The following is a 25,153-nucleotide window of genomic DNA, read 5'->3' as shown; positions in this document are numbered from 1 at the left end:
GGTTAGGGAAAATGATTTGGTAAACAGAGAAGAGGTAGTAAAAGCTTTGCGGAAGATGAAAGCCGGCAAGGCAGCAGGTTTGGATGGTATTGCAGTGGAATTTATTAAAAAAGGGGGTGACTGTATTGTTGACTGGTTGGTAAGGTTATTTAATGTATGTATGACTCATGGTGAGGTGCCTGAGGATTGGCGGAATGCGTGCATAGTGCCATTGTACAAAGGCAAAGGGGATAAGAGTGAGTGCTCAAATTACAGAGGTATAAGTTTGTTGAGTATTCCTGGTAAATTATATGGGAGGGTATTGATTGAGAGGGTGAAGGCATGTACAGAGCATCAGATTGGGGAAGAGCAGTGCGGTTTCAGAAGTGGTAGAGGATGTGTGGATCAGGTGTTTGCTTTGAAGAATGTATGTGAGAAATACTTAGAAAAGCAAATGGATTTGTATGTAGCATTTATGGATCTGGAGAAGGCATATGATAGAGTTGATAGAGATGCTCTGTGGAAGGTATTAAGAATATATGGTGTGGGAGGCAAGTTGTTAGAAGCAGTGAAAAGTTTTTATCGAGGATGTAAGGCATGTGTACGTGTAGGAAGAGAGGAAAGTGATTGGTTCTCAGTGAATGTAGGTTTGCGGCAGGGGTGTGTGATGTCTCCATGGTTGTTTAATCTGTTTATGGATGGGGTTGTTAGGGAGGTGAATGCAAGAGTCCTGGAAAGAGGGGCAAGTATGAAGTCTGTTGGGGATGAGAGAGCCTGGGAAGTGAGTCAGTTGTTGTTCGCTGATGATACAGCGCTGGTGGCTGATTCATGTGAGAAACTGCAGAAGCTGGTGACTGAGTTTGGTAAAGTGTGTGGAAGAAGAAAGTTAAGAGTAAATGTGAATAAGAGCAAGGTTATTAGGTACAGTAGGGTTGAGGGTCAAGTCAATTGGGAGGTAAGTTTGAATGGAGAAAAACTGGAGGAAGTGAAGTGTTTTAGATATCTGGGAGTGGATCTGTCAGCGGATGGAACCATGGAAGCGGAAGTGGATCATAGGGTGGGGGAGGGGGCGAAAATTTTGGGAGCCTTGAAAAATGTGTGGAAGTCGAGAACATTATCTCGGAAAGCAAAAATGGGTATGTTTGAAGGAATAGTGGTTCCAACAATGTTGTATGGTTGCGAGGCGTGGGCTATGGATAGAGTTGTGCGCAGGAGGATGGATGTGCTGGAAATGAGATGTTTGAGGACAATGTGTGGTGTGAGGTGGTTTGATCGAGTAAGTAACGTAAGGGTAAGAGAGATGTGTGGAAATAAAAAGAGCGTGGTTGAGAGAGCAGAAGAGGGTGTTTTGAAATGGTTTGGGCACATGGAGAGAATGAGTGAGGAAAGATTGACCAAGAGGATATATGTGTCGGAGGTGGAGGGAACGAGGAGAAGAGGGAGACCAAATTGGAGGTGGAAAGATGGAGTGAAAAAGATTTTGTGTGATCGGGGCCTGAACATGCAGGAGGGTGTAAGGAGGGCAAGGAATAGAGTGAATTGGAGCGATGTGGTATACAGGGGTTGACGTGCTGTCAGTGGAGTGAATCAGGGCATGTGAGGCGTCTGGGGTGGACCATGGAAAGCTGTGTAGGTATGTATACAAGTGTGTGGACATGTGTATGTACATGTGTATGGGGGGGGGGGTTGGGCCATTTCTTTCGTCTGTTTCCTTGCGCTACCTCGCAGACGCGGGAGACAGCGACAAAGTATAAAAAAAAAAAAAAAAAAAAAAAAAAAAAAAAAATATATTAGGGGAGAAAGAATAATTTCCACGTATTCATTGCATGTTGTAGAAGGCGACTAAAAGGGGAGGGACCAGGGGGCTGTAAATCCTCCTCTCTCATTTCTAATTTTCCAAAAGGAGGAACAGAGAAGGGGCCAAGTGAGAATTTCCCTCAAAGGCTCAGTCCTCTGTTCTTAACGCTATTTCGCCAATGCAGGAGATGGCGAATAGTATGGAAAAAAAAAAAAATAGGCAAGAAGGATAAAAGTGAGTGCTTGAGTTACAGAGGTATAAGTTTTTTTAAATAAGTGGCAAGTTTTTAGGAGAGTGGTGCCAGAGGATGCACAGAGCATCAGAATGGGGGAAGCAATGTGGCTTTAGAAGTAATGTAGGAAAAAAGGACCAGTTATTTCCTATGAAGACTCAGTTTAAAAATGCTTAGAGAAAGAGGACTTTATTTGCAGCATTTATGTATTACAAAATATCATAAGACAGGGTTGGCAGAGATGCCTTGTGGAAGGTATAACAAATATATGGTGTAACAGGAATGCCATGGAGCCTCCGCAAACACTATGCGAGATTTGCCTTCTGCCAGTGGCCTGTTAAGGATGAGGCACTAAAGACTAAGCAGCAGCAGTGGAGTTCTTTAAAATTGGAGAATGTTACCATGGCCACCCCTCTGAGGGAGTTCCAATATGAATAGGTGTAAGAGATATAGAGAGATAGACAGGAATGCTAATACAAGCAGTGCAAAGTTTTTAATGAAAAAGTATAGCACATGTGCAAGTAGCTAGGGAGGAGGGAAAGCAGTTCCTTGGAAAAGATGTTTCTGTACCTGGGATGTACAATGTCACCATGTATGTTTAATTTGTTTATGGATAAAGTGGTGAGGGATCTAGATGCAAGGGTCTTACAAATGAGGGGTTGGTTCACAATAAGCAGGAGGCTGAAGGTTAGGAAAGGCTAATCAGTTGCTGTTTACAGATGACAATGCACTGCTGAGAGACTCCAGAAGTTCGTGAGAATGAGAGCATGGGAGTGCATGAGAAAAGAGAAATGTGAGAGATAGAATGAAATGCATAAGGCTGACATGTGGTGCAAAGATGGCTGATCATGTCAGAAATGACAATGTAAGAGGGTAGTGAATCAGCAAGCCTAGTCTGACTGAACAAGACTACCAGTATACTGAAATGGCTGGGATATGGAGAGGATAAACAAAGAAAGACTAATTAAGAGAGTCTATGTGTCAGAAGTGGAAGGAAGAACGGGAAAAAGGAGAAAGATGAAAGAAGCTTTGAGCAATATGGGCATGAATATCAAAGAAGGTAAGAGGTTTGCACAGGATGGAATGAATTAGATCGCTGTTACATGTGTGGGAAGGAGGGGGGAGGGGGGTGCTGTCAATGGGCTGAAACAGGGCATACGAAGCAGTCAAGGTAAACCAAAGAGTAGTTTCAGAGTTCAGCTGCAGATGGATGGCTCTACTTTCAGTATATTCTATGCAACAACTTAAAGAGGTTGTGTGCAAATAAGGATATTGCCAGCTTGCTCCCAGCACTACCTCACTACAGCAGGAGAGAAAATTAGTATTAAAAATAGTCCCCTTTCAATCTAATTGTTTCCAACTGACATTATCATGACAGCAGGGGAATCTCATCACAACAAAGTATCAAATATAAAAGTCAAACTTCCTGATTTGTCACAAAGAAATATAATTCAAAACAATTACCTTCAATAACGGCACAAATAAAAATCAGTAATATTCACTGTAAAGCACAAAAAAAATACCTTTTTCAACAGCATATGTATATAGTAACGGTGAGCGGGCATCAGCAGACCACAATCTAACTGTAGAATCTGCTGCACAGGATAAAAGATGCTGGCGCTGTGGATGGAATGTCAAGCCCCACACTGCATCTGTATGACCTGATAAACTTCCGCCTACCACACTTGGGTCTGCAATGATACATTCTTCAATATAATTAGTTTTCTCTTACAACTCAGTTCAAATTATTGACAACTTTTAATATATAACAATCATCATAAAATAACTCAACAATCACTCAAAAAGGCAAAGAAATAGATCACCAAATGTTAATAAGCACACATGTATCAGTAAGCTTTAGCTAACTTGAGTTCTTTCAAATTTCTGAGTATAAACAATAATATATTTGTATCAAAAGCACGTGTTCCACTCTAGCCTGATTTCAATCAGCAAACAACACTCCATAAGTCATCACTCAATGAGTTTCATCATTCTATCTGTCAACATAATGTAAGCTTTTTTTCTGCAATAAGAAGATAGAAGCACATGCAAGCTCTTCCCATGGCATTCTCACTGTTCATCTCAAAGACTAAGTGTCATAGAACCAAAGTAAGTGATCAAACTATCTGCCTTGACTACAACAAGTCAAACATGGGTTGCTTGCCTTCACTATGAAATCAGAATGTACTGAGAGAACAGGCACAGTGTCAGCAACAATACACAAGGAGAAAGTAAAAAGCAGGGAAATTGGGAAAACTGGGATAAAATAAGAGGTAAAAATCTATAACTCTCTAGCACCTGGTCTCCTCACTGAGAACTTGCCCTCAGGAGGCAGCCATGAAGAAAAGCCTCCAGGGTGCCCTATCATGACAAACCACCAGAATATACTCCATCTCCCAAAAATATATATGTATATATTCCCTTATTTTCCCCCTCCATGGAAGATGGATGTCTTCCCCTAACTCCAATTCATTTTACATCATTCTCTCCAGAGAACAAAACCACTCCAAGGTATTTCTCTTAACTCACTCATACTTCATCCCACATCTTTCCCTCTATCTGACATCCCACATCTTCTATCTTGTAATGTCTTCAACTAACCAAACCACTTCAAGGTAATTCTGTTAACTCACTTATTCACACCTTATTCTGTGTCTTTCTTTCTTTCTGACATCCCACATCTTCTACACACTTCAACACAACTAACTTCACAAAACAAGCATCCCTCAAACAGCTCATTTAAGCAGCCTGAATCCTGGAACTATTGGCACTTATCTATATCCATGTTCTACACCTAAAGAACTGAGCTGGAAGAAATATGCTGTCCCTCAGGCATTTGTTTTACAAGCGTTGATACATTTTTCCCTTTCATTGCTCACCTCATGAATCCAGTCATCTTCCTTCTTTTAGACAATCCTCCTTTCATTTCTCATTCTCCTGTGCTATGTATGTGCAGTGATAAACCAAACAGTTTCTCTACTCTTGTCCAAGAGCTTATCACCTGTCTTTACCATGTATTTCAGTGCATTATTTTTCTTTATTCTGCATGGCACTGAAAAATCTACACATTAACACACACTTCATCTTCCTCTGTTTTTTCACCTTCCTTCTTTTTTACACCGTGTTAAATTCAATCACCATCCTCAGTGTTTTCCTTCTATTCTCCACAAATCTGTATGCATAAAGGCTACTCCCTAACAATCAGGTTTCAATCTAATTCAAAGTATGTTTCCTCTTTTCCTATTCTTACTTTCAGCTCTCTTACACCCCCATCCATATATACATTGCAAAGCCATGGTGACATTATGCAAACCCTTCTCAATCCCACATTCACCTAAGGTTTCAGTCAAACTACTGACCACTTGCAACACTTTTCTATTTTCATAGTATGATTCTGTTGCATCTTAAGACTATCCTTATACACCCAAGACTTTCAGTGTCTTCCACAATGCATTGCACTCTACTTTATTAGACGTATATCAACTGCAAAAACATCTATGTATCACCATTAATTCAATTATCATTTCATGGGGTGGATCAGAAGTCAGCAATATGAAAACAGAAAGCAGGTCATCATGGATATCAAGATGAGATTATATTTAAAGAATAAAACCATCAATCAGACACTGTACAATTGATAGTTCTTAAAATGTAACAGGCCAACAGGCATAAAAACTAAAAATTTCTATACCCACCCTGCACATCACATCATCATAAAGCAAACTTCCACCACACCAAGTAGTTAAAAATGAAATTATAAGAAAATTATTGATCTTTATATTCATGATAGGAATACAAATTCATTAATGCATGAAACTAACCATATGAATCATAAGGGTCAATATTCGAGGAAGGGACATTCCAGATACGTATGGTGCCATCAATGCCTCCCGAGTAGCACTTCTCTCCATCACTGTTTATCGCCAAACAAAGGACGGGACCCAAGTGGCCACGAAAGGTATAAACCGGCTCTACATCCAAAGATGCTGACCTGAAAAGGATGTTATCTATTTATAATCTAAATACTTTTAGAATGTATGTGGATTCCTTGTATTTCTAGGTAGGATGGAGAGTACAGATTTACCTATGCATACCAAGACCACAACTAAAAGACCACTTTCAGTATTCTAAAATAACTATTCATTGTGGCAGATTTAAATCCTTAGATTACCTCCTGTGTGGCAATTTGAGATAAATAATAATAATTCACTATTACCAGTAAAAATAACCATTACAAATATATAAATATCATAAAATTTGACCAACAGGCATGATGAACTATCAATCTGTTAGTTTTATGGCAATTATTGCTGCTATATGTTTGTCTAGGGAGTGTGGTTTCTGATGGGTGTATGTCTGGTGGGCTGGAGTTTAAGACTTAGTAGGAAAGTCGGATGTTTAGAGCTTGTCAGATTATTTCAGTGTGTGTATGTTTTGTCAGCATTATATTTTTGTGGGTTAGGGTCTCTGTGTGTAGAGGTTACTAAAGTGTGAGGCAGGGATAGGATTTTTACGTCTATTTGGGGGTTAGCAGTTAGTTATTGGGTGGTTTGGGTGGGTTGGGTCTAGCACTGTTGCACTAAACTGAGGGTGTACTATGTACCCTGAATTGCAGTATGTATCCTCTTTATCTATGTAAGTATGAAGATTACAAGTTTTTTACATGTGATATCATTCTAAATATATACTTATACACATTACACACACTGAGGTACCTTACCAGGCATAATTTCACATATCCTGTATGTATTATTTATATATCTTTTACACATTTACATACTTTTTTTTATTTTTTTTATTTTTTTTTTTATTATACTTTGTCGCTGTCTCCCGCGTTTGCGAGGTAGCGCAAGGAAACAGACGAAAGAAATGGCCCAACCCCCCCCCCCTCATACACATGTATATACATACGTCCACACACGCAAATATACATACCTACACAGCTTTCCATGGTTTACCCCAGACGCTTCACATGCCTTGATTCAATCCACTGACAGCACGTCAACCCCAGTATACCACATCGCTCCAATTCACTCTATTCCTTGCCCTCCTTTCACCCTCCTGCATGTTCAGGCCCCGATCACACAAAATCTTTTTCACTCCATCTTTCCACCTCCAATTTGGTCTCCCTCTTCTCCTCATTCCCTCCACCTCCGACACATATATCCTCTTGGTCAATCTTTCCTCACTCATTCTCTCCATGTGCCCAAACCACTTCAAAACACCCTCTTCTGCTCTCTCAACCACGCTCTTTTTATTTCCACACATCTCTCTTACCCTTACGTTACTCACTCGATCAAACCACCTCACACCACACATTGTCCTCAAACATCTCATTTCCAGCACATCCATCCTCCTGCGCACAACTCTATCCATAGCCCACGCCTCGCAACCATACAACATTGTTGGAACCACTATTCCTTCAAACATACCCATTTTTGCTTTCCGAGATAATGTTCTCGACTTCCACACATTCTTCAAGGCCCCCAGAATTTTCGCCCCCTCCCCCACCCTATGATCCACTTTCGCTTCCATGGTTCCATCCGCTGCCAGATCCACTCCCAGATATCTAAAACACTTCACTTCCTCCAGTTTTTCTCCATTCAAACTCACCTCCCAATTGACTTGACCCTCAACCCTACTGTACCTAATAACCTTGCTCTTATTCACATTTACTCTTAGCTTTCTTCTTCCACACACTTTACCAAACTCAGTCACCAGCTTCTGCAGAGTCTCACATGAATCAGCCACCAGCGCTGTATCATCAGCGAACAACAACTGACTCACTTCCCAAGCTCTCTCATCCCCAACAGACTTCATACTTGCCCCTCTTTCCAGGACTCTTGCATTTACCTCCCTAACAACCCCATCCATAAACAAATTAAACAACCATGGAGACATCACACACCCCTGCCGCAAACCTACATTCACTGAGAACCAATCACTTTCCTCTCTTCCTACACGTACACATGCCTTACATCCTCGATAAAAACTTTTCACTGCTTCTAACAACTTGCCTCCCACACCATATATTCTTAATACCTTCCACAGAGCATCTCTATCAACTCTATCATATGCCTTCTCCAGATCCATAAATGCTACATACAAATCCATTTGCTTTTCTAAGTATTTCTCACATACATTCTTCAAAGCAAACACCTGATCCATACATCCTCTACCACTTCTGAAACCACACTGCTCTTCCCCAATCTGATGCTCTGTACATGCCTTCACCCTCTCAATCAATACCCTCCCATATAATTTACCAGGAATACTCAACAAACTTATACCTCTGTAATTTGAGCACTCACTCTTATCCCCTTTGCCTTTGTACAATGTCACTATGCACGCATTCCGCCAATCCTCAGGCACCTCACCATGAGTCATACATACATTAAATAACCTTACCAACCAGTCAACAATACAGTCACCCCCTTTTTTAATAAATTCCACTGCAATACCATCCAAACCTGCTGCCTTGCCGGCTTTCATCTTCCACAAAGCTTTCACTACCTCTTCTCTGTTTACCAAATCATTTTCCCTAACCCTCTCACTTTGCACACCACCTCGACCAAAACACCCTATATCTGCCACTCTATCATCAAACACATTCAACAAACCTTCAAAATACTCACTCCATCTCCTTCTCACATCACCACTACTTGTTATCACCTCCCCATTTGCGCCCTTCACTGAAGTTCCCATTTGCATTTATCAATGCAATTACTTGTAATCTTAAATGACAGAGGATTATCTAAACATATAAATTCGAAAATACAACCTAATTTTCATTGCAAATATAAACAATAAAACAAGAGAAATTGTTTCCTTTACTATATAAATAACTAATACAACTGCTGCAAACATCTAGCTTCCCACTATGACTCAGTTACATTACCTGTGAAGATTTATGTGCTCCTTCAACTTAGCACCATTTTCATCACTTTGCATTTGCTAACCCTGAATTTTTCAACAATGAATTTGATCAAAACTAGAGCATTGCAATAGTTAAAACTAAAACCTAATAGGAAAAAAAATCAATATGAGTCATAAAAAGTGTATTTCACGAAGAGAGACAGCATTCAAGCAGTCTTCAACAAATATCTAAATTACAACACAGCATTATGTACAGAAATATATACTATTGTGACATACAGAAAGAAACAGCAACATAAACTTACTTCTTCGCTGGCACAGTTTTTTGGAGATTCCAAAGTTTAAGTGTCGCATCCTCAGAAGCAGTTATAAGAGTAGGTTCTTGAGGGTGAAAACATAATGCTCGCACACCATCAAAGTGTGATCGCAGTGTGTATTTGGCTGTCCATGTCTTTCGAAAATTCTCTTTGGTTGATGATATCTGCTTGGAGAGTAAGGTAGAAGAAATTCAACGATCACATCACAGAAATTTACATCAAATATCATATCAGTTAGTAAGACTCACATCATGAATATGAGTAGTATTCTATCCATCTACATCTCTGATGCCAATTCTCCAAGGCAACAAATACCACCGGCCTAGGATCAGTTGTCTCTAGTCAACCAGAAATGCACTACAACATGAGAAAGACAAATTTACCTTTGTACCCAGTAGAACTTCTTTTCTGAGCAGCATATACGCTTCAAACCTATGCTTACAAATTCCTAATTTCATAGTAATCCGTAATTACTATTCACAATTTTTAACTGCTCACTATAACCCCACTTTATTTTACCTTCTTATCTACTCATGAAGACAAATCTAACACATAAATAACATTATTTTTTTGTAGTCAAACATTATGTGCTTCATTTTTGCAACAGTCGTCAAGCAGACAGGTAAATCTTAAGAAAATGATTCAAGCTTAATATTCTCGTTAAAAACTTTTGGAAAAGAAAGACTATTCAAAATGTCTGTGATATCTTCTGCATGTAGCAACCATTATGTATAATACCACGAGACAGTTAACAGCACATGCACAACTGATAAACCAACCTTCATTTTTTAAGAAGTATCAAAGTTCAAATAAATTGTTAAAATTTTTTAAAAATTTACCCTCTCCACACAAAATATAAAATGACTTGATGCTCACTGGTTGAGAGAATCACAAACCCTGCCAATTACTGCAGAGCTCACTGGCTTAAAGTTGTCACAATCCTAATTCCTGCATTTACTAACATGACTTCACAGATGATCACCCACTTTAAAACCAATGAAATTCTATTCTATGAGTAGAACTTGCATGGTGTCCATATAACAAAACAATACTTGTAAAAGTATATATAAATAGCATTAATGGGATGGCCTTGATTAGGACCTCAGCTGCCCCATCTCAGCTAACATAAATAAAAACAAATACAAGGAGAAATACGAAACATGCATGGAACAACTACAGAAACATTGAGAGGAAAAACTGATACATGGTTGAGGTCACTCTCACGTGACTGTAAGATTCAAAACTATGGAATGCGCATGGTGGTATAGATAAACAATAAAAATCAATAAAGCATGATGTGTGATGAGCACCTCCCACTTGCTCTGCCTTTTATCAAAATCTCATCATGTGTACTCAAAAGTAGGTAGGTATCCACCTTCTTCTATGTGGGTACGTAACATCTTCACTGGTAGATAATAAAAACATGATATTAGCAAGAGGTATTCAGGTGGACAGGACAATTCTGAGGGATATATCCATGTCCCCTATTGACGACTAGCAGCTCCATCAATAATAATATTCCTCATTAGCAAAATCATGTTAAGTTCTTCCACTTGCCTTTCTCATATTACCTCTAAGCAACTACTGTATTGTAAAATTTTCTAATCTTTCCACAAAGCCACAAAATATTTCCAGTATCATTATCATTGAAATAAAATGTTTGAAACATACTTTACCATCATAGAGGGAGACACCAGTTGCTTAACTGCAGATCACAGGGGGCAATAGAAGAATGAGGGATGGGTTGGGATGAGGAGATGCCAAAAGTTTTTCATCACCAGCTGTGTATTATGTATTTGTGTGCCAACAAGCCTGTTTCTAGATACGAATTATCTGAGTGTATAAGGAATATAGTGAAAGCTACCACAGTTATCTTAAGCAGGTGATGCTGTTCTTTTAATTGAAACATATGAGTTAGGCAGAATAGGTGATCACTTTACAGGTAAGTATAAATATGATGTTGAGAGTATATATATTAGCAAGGTTCTTGTCCCAAGAATTCAAGAATTCTCTCTCTCTCTCTCTCTCTCTCTCTCTGGTGAGCACTTTGCACTTGCCTTGCCGTTTTGGTTAAATCTCATCATACTTAAGTGGGTACTCTTCACAAGCAAAATCAAGGGAAAGGAGCAAGTGGACTACCACGAAAGGCTAAAAGAGCTGCATCTATACTGTCTAAAATGAAGAGAAAGATATATGGTAGTCTACGCATGGTAAAAAATTGAAAGTATAGAGAAAATATGTTCGACCTGAAAGTCTCTCAACAAGAAAGATACAGAATATTCATGTCTTCAAGAATACCATGAAACAAAGAGAAAATAAATCAGACAAAAATATATGACAGACCAACCAGAAACCTAAACCAATTATTCACTGTACTGCCAGAAGAAATAAGAAACATGCTGTAATGCCAGAAGAAATAAGAAACATGCATGGAAAAACTACAGAAATATTTAATAGAGAGCTTGACATATAGTTGAAATCAGTCTCAGATGAACCATAAATTGTTAACTATATAATGTTGGTAGCAGCTGAGAAGGAGAGTCTTATACATCATGTAAGATCTGCTAAGAGTAATCTCTCTCTCTCTCTCTCTCTCTCTCTCTCTCTCTCTCTCTCTCTCTCTCTCTCTAAGACCAGGCCTTAAATGAAACATAAAAATGAGCTAAGTGATAGAGAAAATCTAGCAGTCCTATAGTATGTAAAAAGCCTACCTCTTAAAAATGGGCAAGTCATAACCGTTACAACAGATATGAGAGAATGAGATCCAAAGCTCAGTGGTGTACATAAAACTTTTATTGTAACAGCCCCCTCCTGAGTAGTCACTAATCACATAATAATCAGTGATGCAGTGGCTTGCTGAAGATCACATGGTCTAGCTGATGGCAGGGGTACATAAGTTTCCAATTCTCGAAAGCATAAATGGGGGTAACATCTCCAGAAGAGGGAAAGACAACCAATGCTGCTACATAAGGCACAGAACAGATGGGACAAATTCTGAAGTCAGACTGAGAAAGCTGATTAGCTGGACTACTTTAGACTTTGTTAAGTAAAATATGTAGAGCTATAACCTCTCTAGATTTGAGAGCAGTTCTGCATACAAGGACAAACAAGCCTCTGTGGAACTGTTGCAAGTGTTCACATCAAAAGGAACCTTGGTATCTGAATAGGACATTCAGCATTTTTGAGGAAGACTGAGTTATTTGCAAAACGTGGGGTTTCCAAAATAGCCTTATCCTGGATCTGATGCATCAATCTTGACCATCTACCTATCTGTATCCTTGATGCCCATTCCCTTTGGGAACTCCCATCAAGGGGTGGCCACGGAAAGTCTTTCCACTTATCCCTGTCCTTATATGCCTCCCTCACATACACCATTCCTCGTATTCCTCCACTATTTCTCTCCCTCCACTATTCCTCCACCCTATTTGCCCATGTCACAGGTAGTCTTCCTCTAACTAACCCCTTTAATTGTACTAACATACACTCTCCTTGTAAACTCCCAATATTGCATTCTTTCCACATGCCCAAACCACCTCAAAGTATTACGTTGACCACCTAAAAAGATTCTGATGTTCTCTATGGCACAGGTTTTGGAGAATATGTCAGTCAAGTAAAAATAAAAAGATCCAAAAATTTCTCAGGGAAGCATTCTCAGATATCCCTACTTAATGCAGTAAAGAACCTTTTTATCCAAACAGTAACATTTCAGCCTGCAGTCTCAACATATCTTTGCATATGGCTGGAATAACCTTAAAAAATGTAAAAGTTGAAATCGAGACACTAGAGTCAGTACTATATTACAGAAAATCTACAGTCCAGAGCTTTGTACCAATGGAAACAAGCAGATCAGCCTCCATGAGTTAACCTATCCATCCCTTGTCATGTAAAGCAGTGACTGGGAATCAATCATGAATTGCAGAAGTTACAATAAACCCAATTCCTCAAAGGAGGAATTGGCATCTTACTAATTAACATGTGGGGCTATGCAAAAGCCAAAAGGCATCACCTTGAACTCAGAGGTCTTGGACACCACAGGGAAAGCCAAAATCTCCTCATCCTGGAATGAACTGAAATATATCAGTAAGCAGTTTAAGTCCAGGCTGACTATCCAGTTGTTTTACAGAAAAGTCTAGTGGACATTCTGTAAAGTGGTCAAATGGCTTAGCACTTCAGGATTTAAGTGCTTAGCTAAGCCACATCACACTTAAAAAAAGGCACTGATCAATTCCAGTTCCACCAAAAGCTCTCAAAAAGTGAACTAAGATTGTCCTAAAATTCCCCTTGACAACAGTGGCTGAAAATTCTAACTCCACCATAGACCTCTATCTAAACATTAGATATGCCACCTTGTCAAATTTCCACAAATCTTGCAAGTTCTAAGAGTTGAGGCCCAACAGGCGGAGAAATATTGTGAGGAAAAACTAACTTGAGACCTAACCTGATTGTCTTAAAAAAGCTCCCTCAAAAAAGCATCTCTGTCTACAGCATGGTCAGGTAAAGATAAAGGAGCTCTGATTATACTTCTAAGAGGAGTACAAAAAAAATTTTGAACTTCCTTCTACTTTCAATATCAAGAGATAAGATCTTGAACAACTATCTCCTTGTTACACATTTCATAAAAGAGATAGGATTAAAAAGTAGAATTTCTTAAAACTGATGGTGCAACTGCCCTTCTAAATTTTGAACTTCCTTCTACTTTCAATATCAAGAGATAAGATCTTGAACAACTATCTCCTTGTTACACATTTCATTAAAGAGATAGGATTAAAAAGTAGAATTTCTTAAAACTGATAGTGCAACTGCCCTTCCAAATTGCCTTATGGGGAGAGAAGGGGTCCACATAGAACATGGACTGTCACAGTTCTAACAATGCTTGATGCTACGAGTGAGAATAAAGTCTCTTTTGTGGGCCCTGTAAGCTGTTATAAGACACATCCAGGACTCTCCCAGTGACCTCTAAAATGTTTTGTCAGCGGGCCAGAAGAAGAAATCCAAAAGAATTCTAAGCTCCTGGGTGGATCAATCCACTGGGGCAAGTGGATCAGTGAAATCACCTATCTGGTGGTCTCTGATTGGGCAAAAGTAGGCCTAATATGAGTAAGCTACGGTGGTTTAGTGATTAACAGCATGCGAGTAAAGCTAATGCAACCTCACCAAGTCACATAGGGTGTTAGAAGATCCTAACCTACTAAGTAACAATACATATCCCAATGTTTACACGACAAAAAGCCAGAGGAGAAATAATACAGCAGAAAAGATGGACAGCCTACACTGTATAACTTAAATTAAAACATACAGATCAATGAATGAAAATATAACAAAGATTTGAAGAAGTCATTAAAAACATACAATGACAGATACCTCTTGAGACGCTACGGCCATGTTCGCTAATAAGCATGTATAGTAGTTTGGATGAAGATACAAGGAATAGATGTAGATAATATATGAAAAAGAAAGATATAATGAGTAAATACTATGGGATTTATCTATCTCAGGTTTGGATCCCAGGAAAATGATTGCTGATCATGTGCAATGGAAGGATGAGAGAACTGTTTGCATTTTAAGGAAGAGTTCCAAATTCATGTCATTCTGTCCCTAACTCTACTCATGTACTAAGCCTTACCCTAATGTATACACACACATACACACAGCAGGTTATGTCACATGTGTGTAAAGGGTGGTGTGAATGGAGACCCTGGTATTTTTTGATGACCCAAAAGAGTACGTAAAGTAAAAAATAAGGACAACTGTAACTGTGTGGAAGAATTTAATTATAACAATGACCCTAATATGAGAATGTGTGTGAGCTCCTTGGCTGTAAGCATTTGATCCATTCCATGTAAGTGGATATGGAGTTTAAAAACTGACGCACATACACACGTATATAAATGTGTATGTGGGTGGTTGGACCATTCTTCGTCTGTTTTCCTTACGCTACCTCACTGACGCGGGAAATAGCTATCAAGTATAATAAATAAAATAAATAAATATATATGTACAACAACACACCTCACGGGATTTCCTAGCCTTTACTTGACCTGCAACCAAGCATCTGGTGAGCCACACCCTTGGAGGATAAGGTAGGCTTCCTTTCAGGATGTATATCTACCACTCTATAAAACAGATATCATGCATAAGTAGAAGCTCCATATAAAACAGATATCATACAAAAGCAGAGGCTACATGAAAGGACTAGAGCATCTTCTGATACAATATTCAATCAACATTTATAGTTAAAGGTTAAGCGGAGAACTAGGTTAAATTGTGGACTGCAATGTACATGACAGACAAACATATTTAAAGTGAGAAGACTGTAAGACCTTGTGATGCTGTACCTGGCAAGCACTCATTGAAAGAATACAGAAACTATTAGTAATTATATGAGCTTTATGTAGTATTGCTATACATCTATCCAGACTGCACTACACACTGTGATATTCCGTAACATATTTCTTAACAGTTATCAGTGTTCTTGTAAGGCTAAAGAAGTCATGGAAACACCCAAATAAGTATCCAAAGGGATAAAGTATCTAAAATGACAGTACATTCTCTATACTTACTTACGATGACAAATATACAGCTCCTAAATAAGTCATGCACTTCTGTGAAGACATCACGTTTACAAACTTACATCATAACTGGCATCAGCCTCATTGGTTACAGTCAGTTGAGCTAATTCTCCTAGACCTTCCAATGCATCCTCCTCTCCCCCTGGCCCTCCAACATATGCCCGACGGGATCCTGGACCAAACCCTAGTACGCCAGCTGGAAGTAAAACAGAATCTTTATATACAAATTGAATCCAAGAAAATTATAAAAAGACATCTATTCTGAACCATAATAAAATAGTGCATGTAAGGCAAGATAACTGGACTAAGGTAGCAGCTCTACTGCCTCATAACTCGTTGGCATTGCTATGCAAGATACAGTGCAGTGCTACTAGAAAACAAACAGACCAGGGTTCACAACCCCAATCATAACAACCTGTATACACCTAGTCACCGCTTTATGTTGGAAATACATTCCTGGAAACATAATCTAGTGGAATCATTGGATACTGAAACCCATTCTTCCATTAAACTAAGTGTGATAAGGGGATTACCTTCCTGTGGGAGATTCCTTATCCTATTTTCACACAAAAATGAGAATTAAATGTCAAGAAACATACAGCACATCTCACGTACATTATCAGTCTATGTAAACAAAATATGAAGCACATAATATCTTATCTAAGTGTACTATATATATCATCCAGTACTATTTCATGAAAGACATAGGGATATATTCAGAAGTCTCAACCCACCCTCCCAACCCAAAACCCATTTTTATTACTCAGTCATGACAGGCAAAATCATACACAATGTACCTAATTACATGAAGTGATAAAAGTAAATATAATACATATGTGCACAATATGAAAACAGTTCAAAAGCTGACAAGAGCATCATTGACCAGCAGAAGCAGACTTGCAAGCAAAGGTGGATATGGTGGTGGTGAGTTCCAGTTGGAGCGTGGTTGGAGAGGGGCCCCCACACAGACATGGCCTCAACAGCAATGTTTCAAAATACTGACATTCAAGAACTACAGCAAAAATTCTCAGAACACACTAAAGACTCACAATTGTAACATATGAAAAAAAAATACATATCTCTAATCAAATTATCAAATAGACTTTTCCATTAATAACCAAATATCTAAAGACATTAAAATCTTTATTTCTATAATGCATTGCAAGATAATGTCAAAGCAAAATAACACTTTGCTCATACACCACAATCACTGGCAAAAGTTGTTGGTTTCATATCCTAGCTGCAACAGTCACCTAGTATGGAACATCAAGTTTTCATGTCTTTAATGCATCTTATCAAACACCCACTGCATTTTGTCATCTGTTCCTGGTGTTGGGAAACAGTAAACAAGTGTAAAAAAAAATACAGAGGATGTTTTATGGTTTTAAGTCATGTATTTCATTACGACTGGAAAGAAAAATAATTGAAGTAATGCATCCAAGCCACTAGCAGTCACCTTGTAATGAGCACTTTAGTTTTCATATTTCTAATATACCACAAAAAAAATACCATGTAACTAGTCCCCTGCTTATAAACATAAGACGAATAAAACATTCAGATGAACCTCCATATTGTACTTATACTGTATATCAACATTTCATTACAGTGAAATCTCCACAACACCTGCCCCAACATCACTATTTAGTATATACTTTATCTTCTCTTGTGTGTTTGTACTGAAATGTAATATTAATCTGCAACACATAATAATGTACACAACATTAAAATATAAGAATTTGGATCATACTGCCAGCAAAAACAGACATAAGATATCAGCAAGCATATGGTGCTGTTAGCTCCAACCAACTCTTCTACACGAACATCATCAAAATCTCCACTTTCAACCTCATTCATGACAGTATGTAAAAGCCATTACCTGATGTTAAATCTGAGTTGCTCAGGCAGTTTGTTGGGAGACAGAAACCAATGGCCATGGCCTATTCCTCATCATCATTAACAATTTATGTTACTTTTTTTGAAAAGTAATGCCTATATCACATACACACGTTAGACAAAATGTTTCGTCAAATATGTAATTCATCTTACAACATGGGTTTCAATGGTTTTAATACTGATGGGCCACTAGAATGACAGTTCTCAAAGAATGTAACTCATCGATAAGTAAGAGCCTAAGGTCTGTAATATGGTCCATAAAATCACTTCGTTTCCTTAGATTAACCCAAAAATATGTTAAAGGGGCCATGTGATATGCTAGACCTGGTCAATTTTCCAGTGATTTGAAAATAGTATGCTGAGTGGGAGCAGCATGTCATAGGCAGCAGATGCTGCCTTATTTCTTACTAATAGTAATTATATTGGGTTTGATGAACAATAATGATATCTATCTAACTATATCTCTGACGCCCATTCCAATTGGAAGTCCCTCAAAGGCATGGCCACAGCTACAGAGACTCCGTAAGGAAAGAACTCCAGCGCCACTTCTTAGCCTTTAGTACCTCACCCTTAACAGGCCACAGGTAGAGGGCTAGTCTAGCACAGTGCTTGTAAAGGCTTCTAACAATAATGATACAGGATGTATTACATAAGTGATTTGTACAAAAACAGCCGATCAAAAAAGCAAGAAAGCAAGGGGGAGAGAGGAAGGGATGAATGGTGGTGGTTAATCCATCATCTCCCACCTTCCTTCAGTATCACACAGGAGGATTTCAACTTAAAACAGGGTTATGTTCCTGGAGAACCTGTTGTAAGTCAAATCTACCTAATGTCAAACTAATAAAACCCATGTTATAAGAGAGTTACATCCCTAACCAGAAAGTTTCCCAGATGGATTATATCTCTACATGAAACATCACACAACTCGCATACAGTACAGCACATGTCATGTCATGCCGTAATCTAAATGACATTTAATGAAATGAGCAAAGAAAACACTGTGCTGAAACATGTTAATAGGATCTTTAGTTGCTCCTTAAAAGGAATGGGATGGACTTAAGGCTAATTGGGAGTGAAAGGGAAGAGCACATAGGTTATGAACATCAACCCTTGAATTATTTGATGCAACAAATACTGCCATATCATATGAAATGTAAACAATACTTAACAGACTTACATTAAGAAAAATATAAAGGTACCTAAGACAGGGAGACCCAAACTTGGTTATGAGTTTCTGACCAGCATCAAACTCCTGAGCACTCATAATTCAACTTCAAGTGGTATCAATACATCTTGTACTCCCATGATCATTCTTAACATTCCTTCCAGACATACTGAAATACCTACATTTACTGTGAATGTGGTAAACAATGGGGGTCACTGTGAATACAAACAAATATCTTTTGCCAGTTGGTGGGATAAAAATCAAATGGTATTTTGCTGTATAATAATCATAATATGCAAGTACACAAAAATCTCAAATTAAGGCGATATGATCTGTTAAAAAAAAAAAAAAGCATTCTTTAGGCATCAATACATGAGGATGTGTTGGAAATGAAATGTTTAAGGACAATTTGTGGTGTGAGGTGGTTTGATCGACTTAATAATAAAACAATAAAAGACAGGTGTGGTGATAAAAAGAGTACAGTTGAGGGTGCTGAAGAGAAGGTGCTAAAATGGTTTGGACATATGGAGAGAATGAATTATGAATAGGGACCTGTGATTTCAGTTCATTTCACATGATAACTAGAGAATGGATGTGAACAAATGCAGCACTTCGTGTATTCTTGGCCCTACCATGCTAACACAGGATGCAAGACAGAAAAACCTAATTCTTTCCACTGTCGCAAGTCAAATCAGTATCATCTCAAGTCGATACATGTACTAAATCCTAAGTTTGAAGTGTCACAAGTCTGAAACATCAGAAGTTGAAACATACCTTGAAGCCATCCTGTACTCTACCACCACCATTTCAACTTCCCCCTCCAACTTCACTAACAGGACTGGCTGTTTACATTTTGTGCCACAGATTATGAATACTGTTAACTATACATGTGGTGGATTCCATTTCAGTGAGAAAATGACATTATGTAAACTAATTCATGATGCAGTAGGGGTGTGTTCTGAATAAAGAGTTTGAATATCTTTCTCATGTGTCTGTATTGAAACAAAATATCAATTTGTACAATACATTAGTATACACACTACTGTAAAATAAAAATTCATACTGTATGACCCTCACATGTTTAGGTGAATCAGAGTGCCTGTCTTGGTGGATACTACCACAACAATCATCTTGGCGAGTGATTACCCATTATTGCCATTTGCAGTTTTTGAAACTTTTTTTTGCGTGTCTGTATTACTTATTTCTACATGAACACCATACAAATTAAACACTAAAATAGTAAACCACCAGGCAGCGGTGACTAGGTGCACATTCAGAGAAACAAAAAATTTCAAATTTACTTATATACCTACAAAAACAAGTGTCACATTGCCCAATCCAACAAGTTATTATGATGGACTTTTCATTGGAAAATTAAATTTTTTTAACCCCCTATGCTCGAACGCTGAATAACTGTGCACAAGTGAGGTCATAATTAACGCAATGCCTATCATCCAGCAGCATGTATCTATAACCAGTGGCCCCTCCCCAATAGATGAATGCTTTAGTGGAAGCATCTCAGATAGAGTGAAATGTGTTCTTAAGGTATGAGATAGGCACATCAGCTTAGTAAAAACATTAATCCTTAAAATATATAACATCAAAGATTTATAGCTAAAAAAGTATCTTCACTAAAAACCATTAGTGATTTACAGATGACAAGTAAACAAATATTGTAAGATCAATTAGTTACTGCAGTCATCTACCAATCCACCAGTGTAATTAGTGCCAAATGTTACGGATATTATGCTATTACTTGCATTTCATCTTTCTTTGTCAAATAAAGGTAACATACATGTACAAGATTAGTCATGAAAAAATACAGAAAGTGATTCAAATATGACTATACCTACAGTAATGCAGAAAAATCAGATTCTTTGAATTCTATATATATCAATATGGCAGGCACAATGAAGTCAGTAGCTACAGATTAATGTAAAAACATAGGACAAAAAACATTTTCAAAGTGCCTCTAGTGCTTAATGTTTTGCATTTAAAGAATGCAAACCAAACTCCCAAAAACTATTACATTTTCCTTCGTCAAAATCTATTACATAAAATCTGCCTGACAAAAACCAAAAAATCATTATCAAGTATCATACTGACACCCTTTAATGAAAAATACGTGCACTATTTCATGAAAAAAGCAGCATTACATCGTTCTCCATCACTGCATTAAAAGATATGACCGTTCCACTAGTAAGAGCTGAAATTATTTATGTTAAGCCAATGTTACCAGACCCCACTTGCATGTGGTTACACCACAAGCAAATGTCACCTTCAAAAAGGCTGCATCATCAACAATGGAGAAGGAGAACATTCTCATTAAGAACCTTCAATCTCCAAAGAAGTCCATTATTTTACTCTTTCTGCGTGAAGTGCAGCCTCAAACCGACAGGAGCTCATAATAAGGGTCCTGTAGTTGAATAACAATAACAACAATATATCAAGCTTAGGGGGTTAAGATGCAAGCATTCACAAACTTACAGTATCTTATTGTTACTGACAAAATCTATAATGAAAATAGCACCCTCTGTAAGATGTCACAAGCTGGATTAATACAATTTTTAAGCAAAACTATTTGAATCAAAATCTGCAAGTATTTGAGAATGCAGGAGTAATATCAATGGGTTTGTAAAAATAAATAAAAAAAACCTAAAGTGAGAAAAGGCAAAAGTAATATAAAAATTTTAGGCACATTAATCTGAAACTGTCCCAACTGGTCATACTGCACACTTTTAACATTACAATTTATAATGGAGATAAAGGTAATAAACAAAATATTTATACTGCAAAAAAAAATACAGCAAACTTTTAAAAAGTAAGAAAAAGCTATATGCTTACCTGTTAATGAAAAAGTAAATATGACGTTATCCAGAATGGAAAAAGCATATAAAGAGACTCAAACCTACTCTTATATGTGCACCAATGATATCCTGTACCACGTTCATGCTAAGCTCAAGCATACATGGGCTAATGCTTGCAACTCAAAAGAGAAAAAATCATCAACCACAGCAGTAACCACCAACACCACAAGAGAAGGAGAAGCCCAAGTAACATCTTTATGTGACATGGAAACAAGATCCCACAAATCAATGCAATAAAATAAATGTCACATTTAAGGTTATCTTCATTATTCATATCTTTGTCAGTATTAATAAGACAATCACCAACAAAAACAAATTACATGGGCTGTTCCTTACTTCAGAATTGCATGCTAGTGAATTTGATCTGGGGTGACAAACACACCACCAGAGGCAACTGAGGGATCAAAGCGCACTGGTCACAAGAGATTTTACTGCAATAACCACCAGCACCACCAGGAGAAAAAATGTGCACAAATGAGATTGGCAAGATCCAAAATGACCACATCTCCTCACATTTAGTAAGGAATCACCTCAACTGTGACAGATATAACAAAAGAATTTTTCTAATTTCACATGTATGACTACAAAATCTGACCATTTCCTCAATCACCTATAGATATGGTAAACTAACATTTTGTCTACCAAAAAATATTTTGATTAAACTGACTTTCAAGTCAAATTCAGTCAAGGTGATTTCTAGAAATATAAATTGATACTAAATACCCCAAAAGTTTAAAGGGTGCATTTTAGACATACAGTAGAAATTTATAATAAGGTAACTGAAGAGCCAAGAAAACCCCGAACCTCATGTACTTTAAATCCCTTCTTTCAGTTGTACATTTTATCTATGTATTTTGTAAGGTAGCCATAACCAGAATGAGGGGTGTGGTCAGACTAGAGTGGTTGAGCAAGGTGCAACTTACTGGTGTGGACATTGGTGGTGGTTGTGGTAATGGTAGTAGTGGGTGTGGCAGTGGTGGGTGGGGAGGGGGGAGAGTGCTGGGAGGATGGGCTTCCCCTCGCTCCTACTGCAGCACGGTATCTAGCTTTGAGAGCCTCTAGGGCAGGGGGTGGGCCTGCCCAATCCCCCCGAAATGATGAAAGCCTTCCCTCCTCCACTTCCTCCTCAATGCCCTCCATTTCCTCCTCCTCCTCACCCTCCAACTCTGGCCTGCGCCTGGTGCCCGTCCAAGTGGCCCTGTGCCCGCCCACCAGGTGCGCTACACGACACAATCAGCACCACGGACACGCCACCACACCACGGCAGAATAAACCATAGCGGTCAACACCACAGAAGAGTACTCAAGAGGAGAACAACACATACCAGTACAGAACTATTCAAAAAAAATTTCAGTTCATTGTAAATGCTTGGTAAATCTTAATATCAGCTGATCAAACTCAAATTCTGCTATCCCTTCTCAACAATGGAAATATTTTTTATCCCATTTTGAGCAAAAAAAGCTTTGCTTTATAAACCATTAATGGTTAATAAATTCCATATTAATTTATTTTCAAATCAATCCTAGAATGTTGATAATTACAGTAATACTGTATCAAGGGACCTCATTTAGTTACATGCTGTACATAAATACTAAAAAACAATTCATTGTAAAGTTACAAATTTAAATATTTCATAATATTCCCATACTTAAAGTCCCTTAGTACTTACTCACTTGAGTCTACTGAAATATACGGGATTTTATGTTTCTTTCACAGGAAGCTATAGAAACGTGAAAAAAATCCCATTCTTATAATCAACTTTTTCCACACTGACTCCCTTAATCATGATATACAGTATTAATCATGCTATCACAAAATACAAAACAAAATACAAAAAAAAAATTGTCTTCTAGTGCATTGCTTTACAATTACATCTTTCAGCTAAAATTTTTGTAACATCTTCACCAGCCTGACATAATTAAAATTGATAAAAAATAATCATCCAAACACAGGATATCACTGTCATGTCTTCCAACAATTTCCGCAACGTTAAATAATACTGTAAACGGACAATGTCAAATGCTAAACCTTCAAAGTGGTATGAATCAATTACTTTTCTCTAAACATATCAATACAAAAACATGATAAAGTACTAGTAAAAATGATGTCTGTTGCATTTTCATTATGATCCACTTACATATGATACTGCCCCACCTTATACTAAACTTCTGAAAATCTCTTTTTTCTCAAAAAAATTCTATTAATTCAACAAAAGCCCTAATAATATACCAATTTTTCTGATACTGCAGAGTGCATTGTCTTTTGTAAAAAATAAAATCATAAAAACTTTGTAAATCTACATGAAGTAACTGCCCCTACATAAAATGACACTTCAATCTCCAATGATTCACTGTCAGCCTCATCATAAGAATACAAAATTATAACACCATATAACTGTTCTTTCTGTGAGTTTTACAGTGAATTCCCAGTGCAACAAATGATTATCAATCAAAAGATTCACGAGTTGCACAAGAAGTTCACATCCTAAAGAAAACTTTGAGGATGTCAAGGTGCTTTATCATAATTTACAGCTAAGGACATCAGCTTTAATTTCAAATCTAATTAATAAGTCATCTTTGGAAACAGGCAGCAGGCAGCTTATAACAAAAGAGGTATGGAGTAACAAAACAAATCTGAGGTGCCTACATCTAAATCATTTTGACATGTTCAATTGAGCTCATCCATGGAAAAGTGCAAAAAAATGCTGCATCACTTATGAAATAAAAAAATCTCCCTTCATGGCGACCTCTTGCAGAGCATGCAACAAACTTTGTGCAAACAGTACACGACTAGACTATCAAGCAGACGGTATGCTTAGCAGAAAAAAAAATTGCTTTACAAAAGAAAACTGAAACCTATATCTCTATGGCATAATTCACTGACAGGTGGACAGTCACTTCTCTAAGATATCCATAGCAACTAAAGCCATTAAGAACAAACTATATTTGAAAAGTTTTCACAAGAAAATTATCTGCACGTTTGAACAAATTTTCAAGAAATGACACAATTTTAAAGAAATACATTTGGGTTAACCTAACCTCTAATCCACTGGGACTCAAATTTACTCATCACATCTAAATCATTCTACTTTGCACATGTCCAGACCTACATATTTTTTGCCTTAAATAATCTTGCAATCATTTCTACCATCACATCTCCACTTGGCACACAACAGGTTGCAACCCATCTATTCATTATCATAACTCCATTCCAAATTCAGTGAGGTGGATCAGGTACATGCTGCCTCAGCAACACTGCTCATTCAAATCCTCAACCACTGCCCAGTTCGTTAAAGTAAAACATGGAATCCCACAATTAAAATGTTTCTTACCTCTTCACCTTACACATGAAGTGGATTTGTAGAGTAAAACTCTCCATTTACAACAACTCTACACACAAAATGCTTCTGGTGCATCCAATATCAAATAATTCCTTCAGCATCTCCACATCACAAATA

At 37.8% G+C, this 25,153-nt stretch overlaps 1 protein-coding gene across 4 annotated transcripts in view; it reads right to left on the bottom strand.

Annotated features, from left to right (window-relative positions):
- Cka (Connector of kinase to AP-1) overlaps positions 1 to 25,153 on the bottom strand; it is a 64,346-nt gene that overhangs the window by 5,757 nt on the left and 33,436 nt on the right. Inside the window, exons 9-12 of one of the 4 annotated variants that reach the window (XM_071685547.1) lie at positions 15,834 to 15,967; positions 9,191 to 9,369; positions 5,831 to 6,000; positions 3,533 to 3,715 (exon numbers count right to left, since the gene is read on the bottom strand). In XM_071685547.1, the coding sequence (XP_071541648.1) occupies positions 3,533 to 3,715; positions 5,831 to 6,000; positions 9,191 to 9,369; positions 15,834 to 15,967 (666 nt within the window). The remainder of the gene's footprint in view (positions 1 to 3,532; positions 3,716 to 5,830; positions 6,001 to 9,190; positions 9,370 to 15,833; positions 15,968 to 25,153) is intronic. The other 3 variants (XM_071685549.1, XM_071685548.1, XM_071685550.1) reach the window with 3 other exon arrangements.

This window comes from Panulirus ornatus, chromosome 40, assembly GCF_036320965.1.
Source record: "Panulirus ornatus isolate Po-2019 chromosome 40, ASM3632096v1, whole genome shotgun sequence".
In the NCBI taxonomy this organism is placed as follows: Eukaryota; Metazoa; Arthropoda; class Malacostraca; order Decapoda; family Palinuridae; genus Panulirus; species Panulirus ornatus.
Note: the sequence above shows the minus strand (reverse complement) of the source record. Positions and strands in the feature narration are given on the sequence as shown.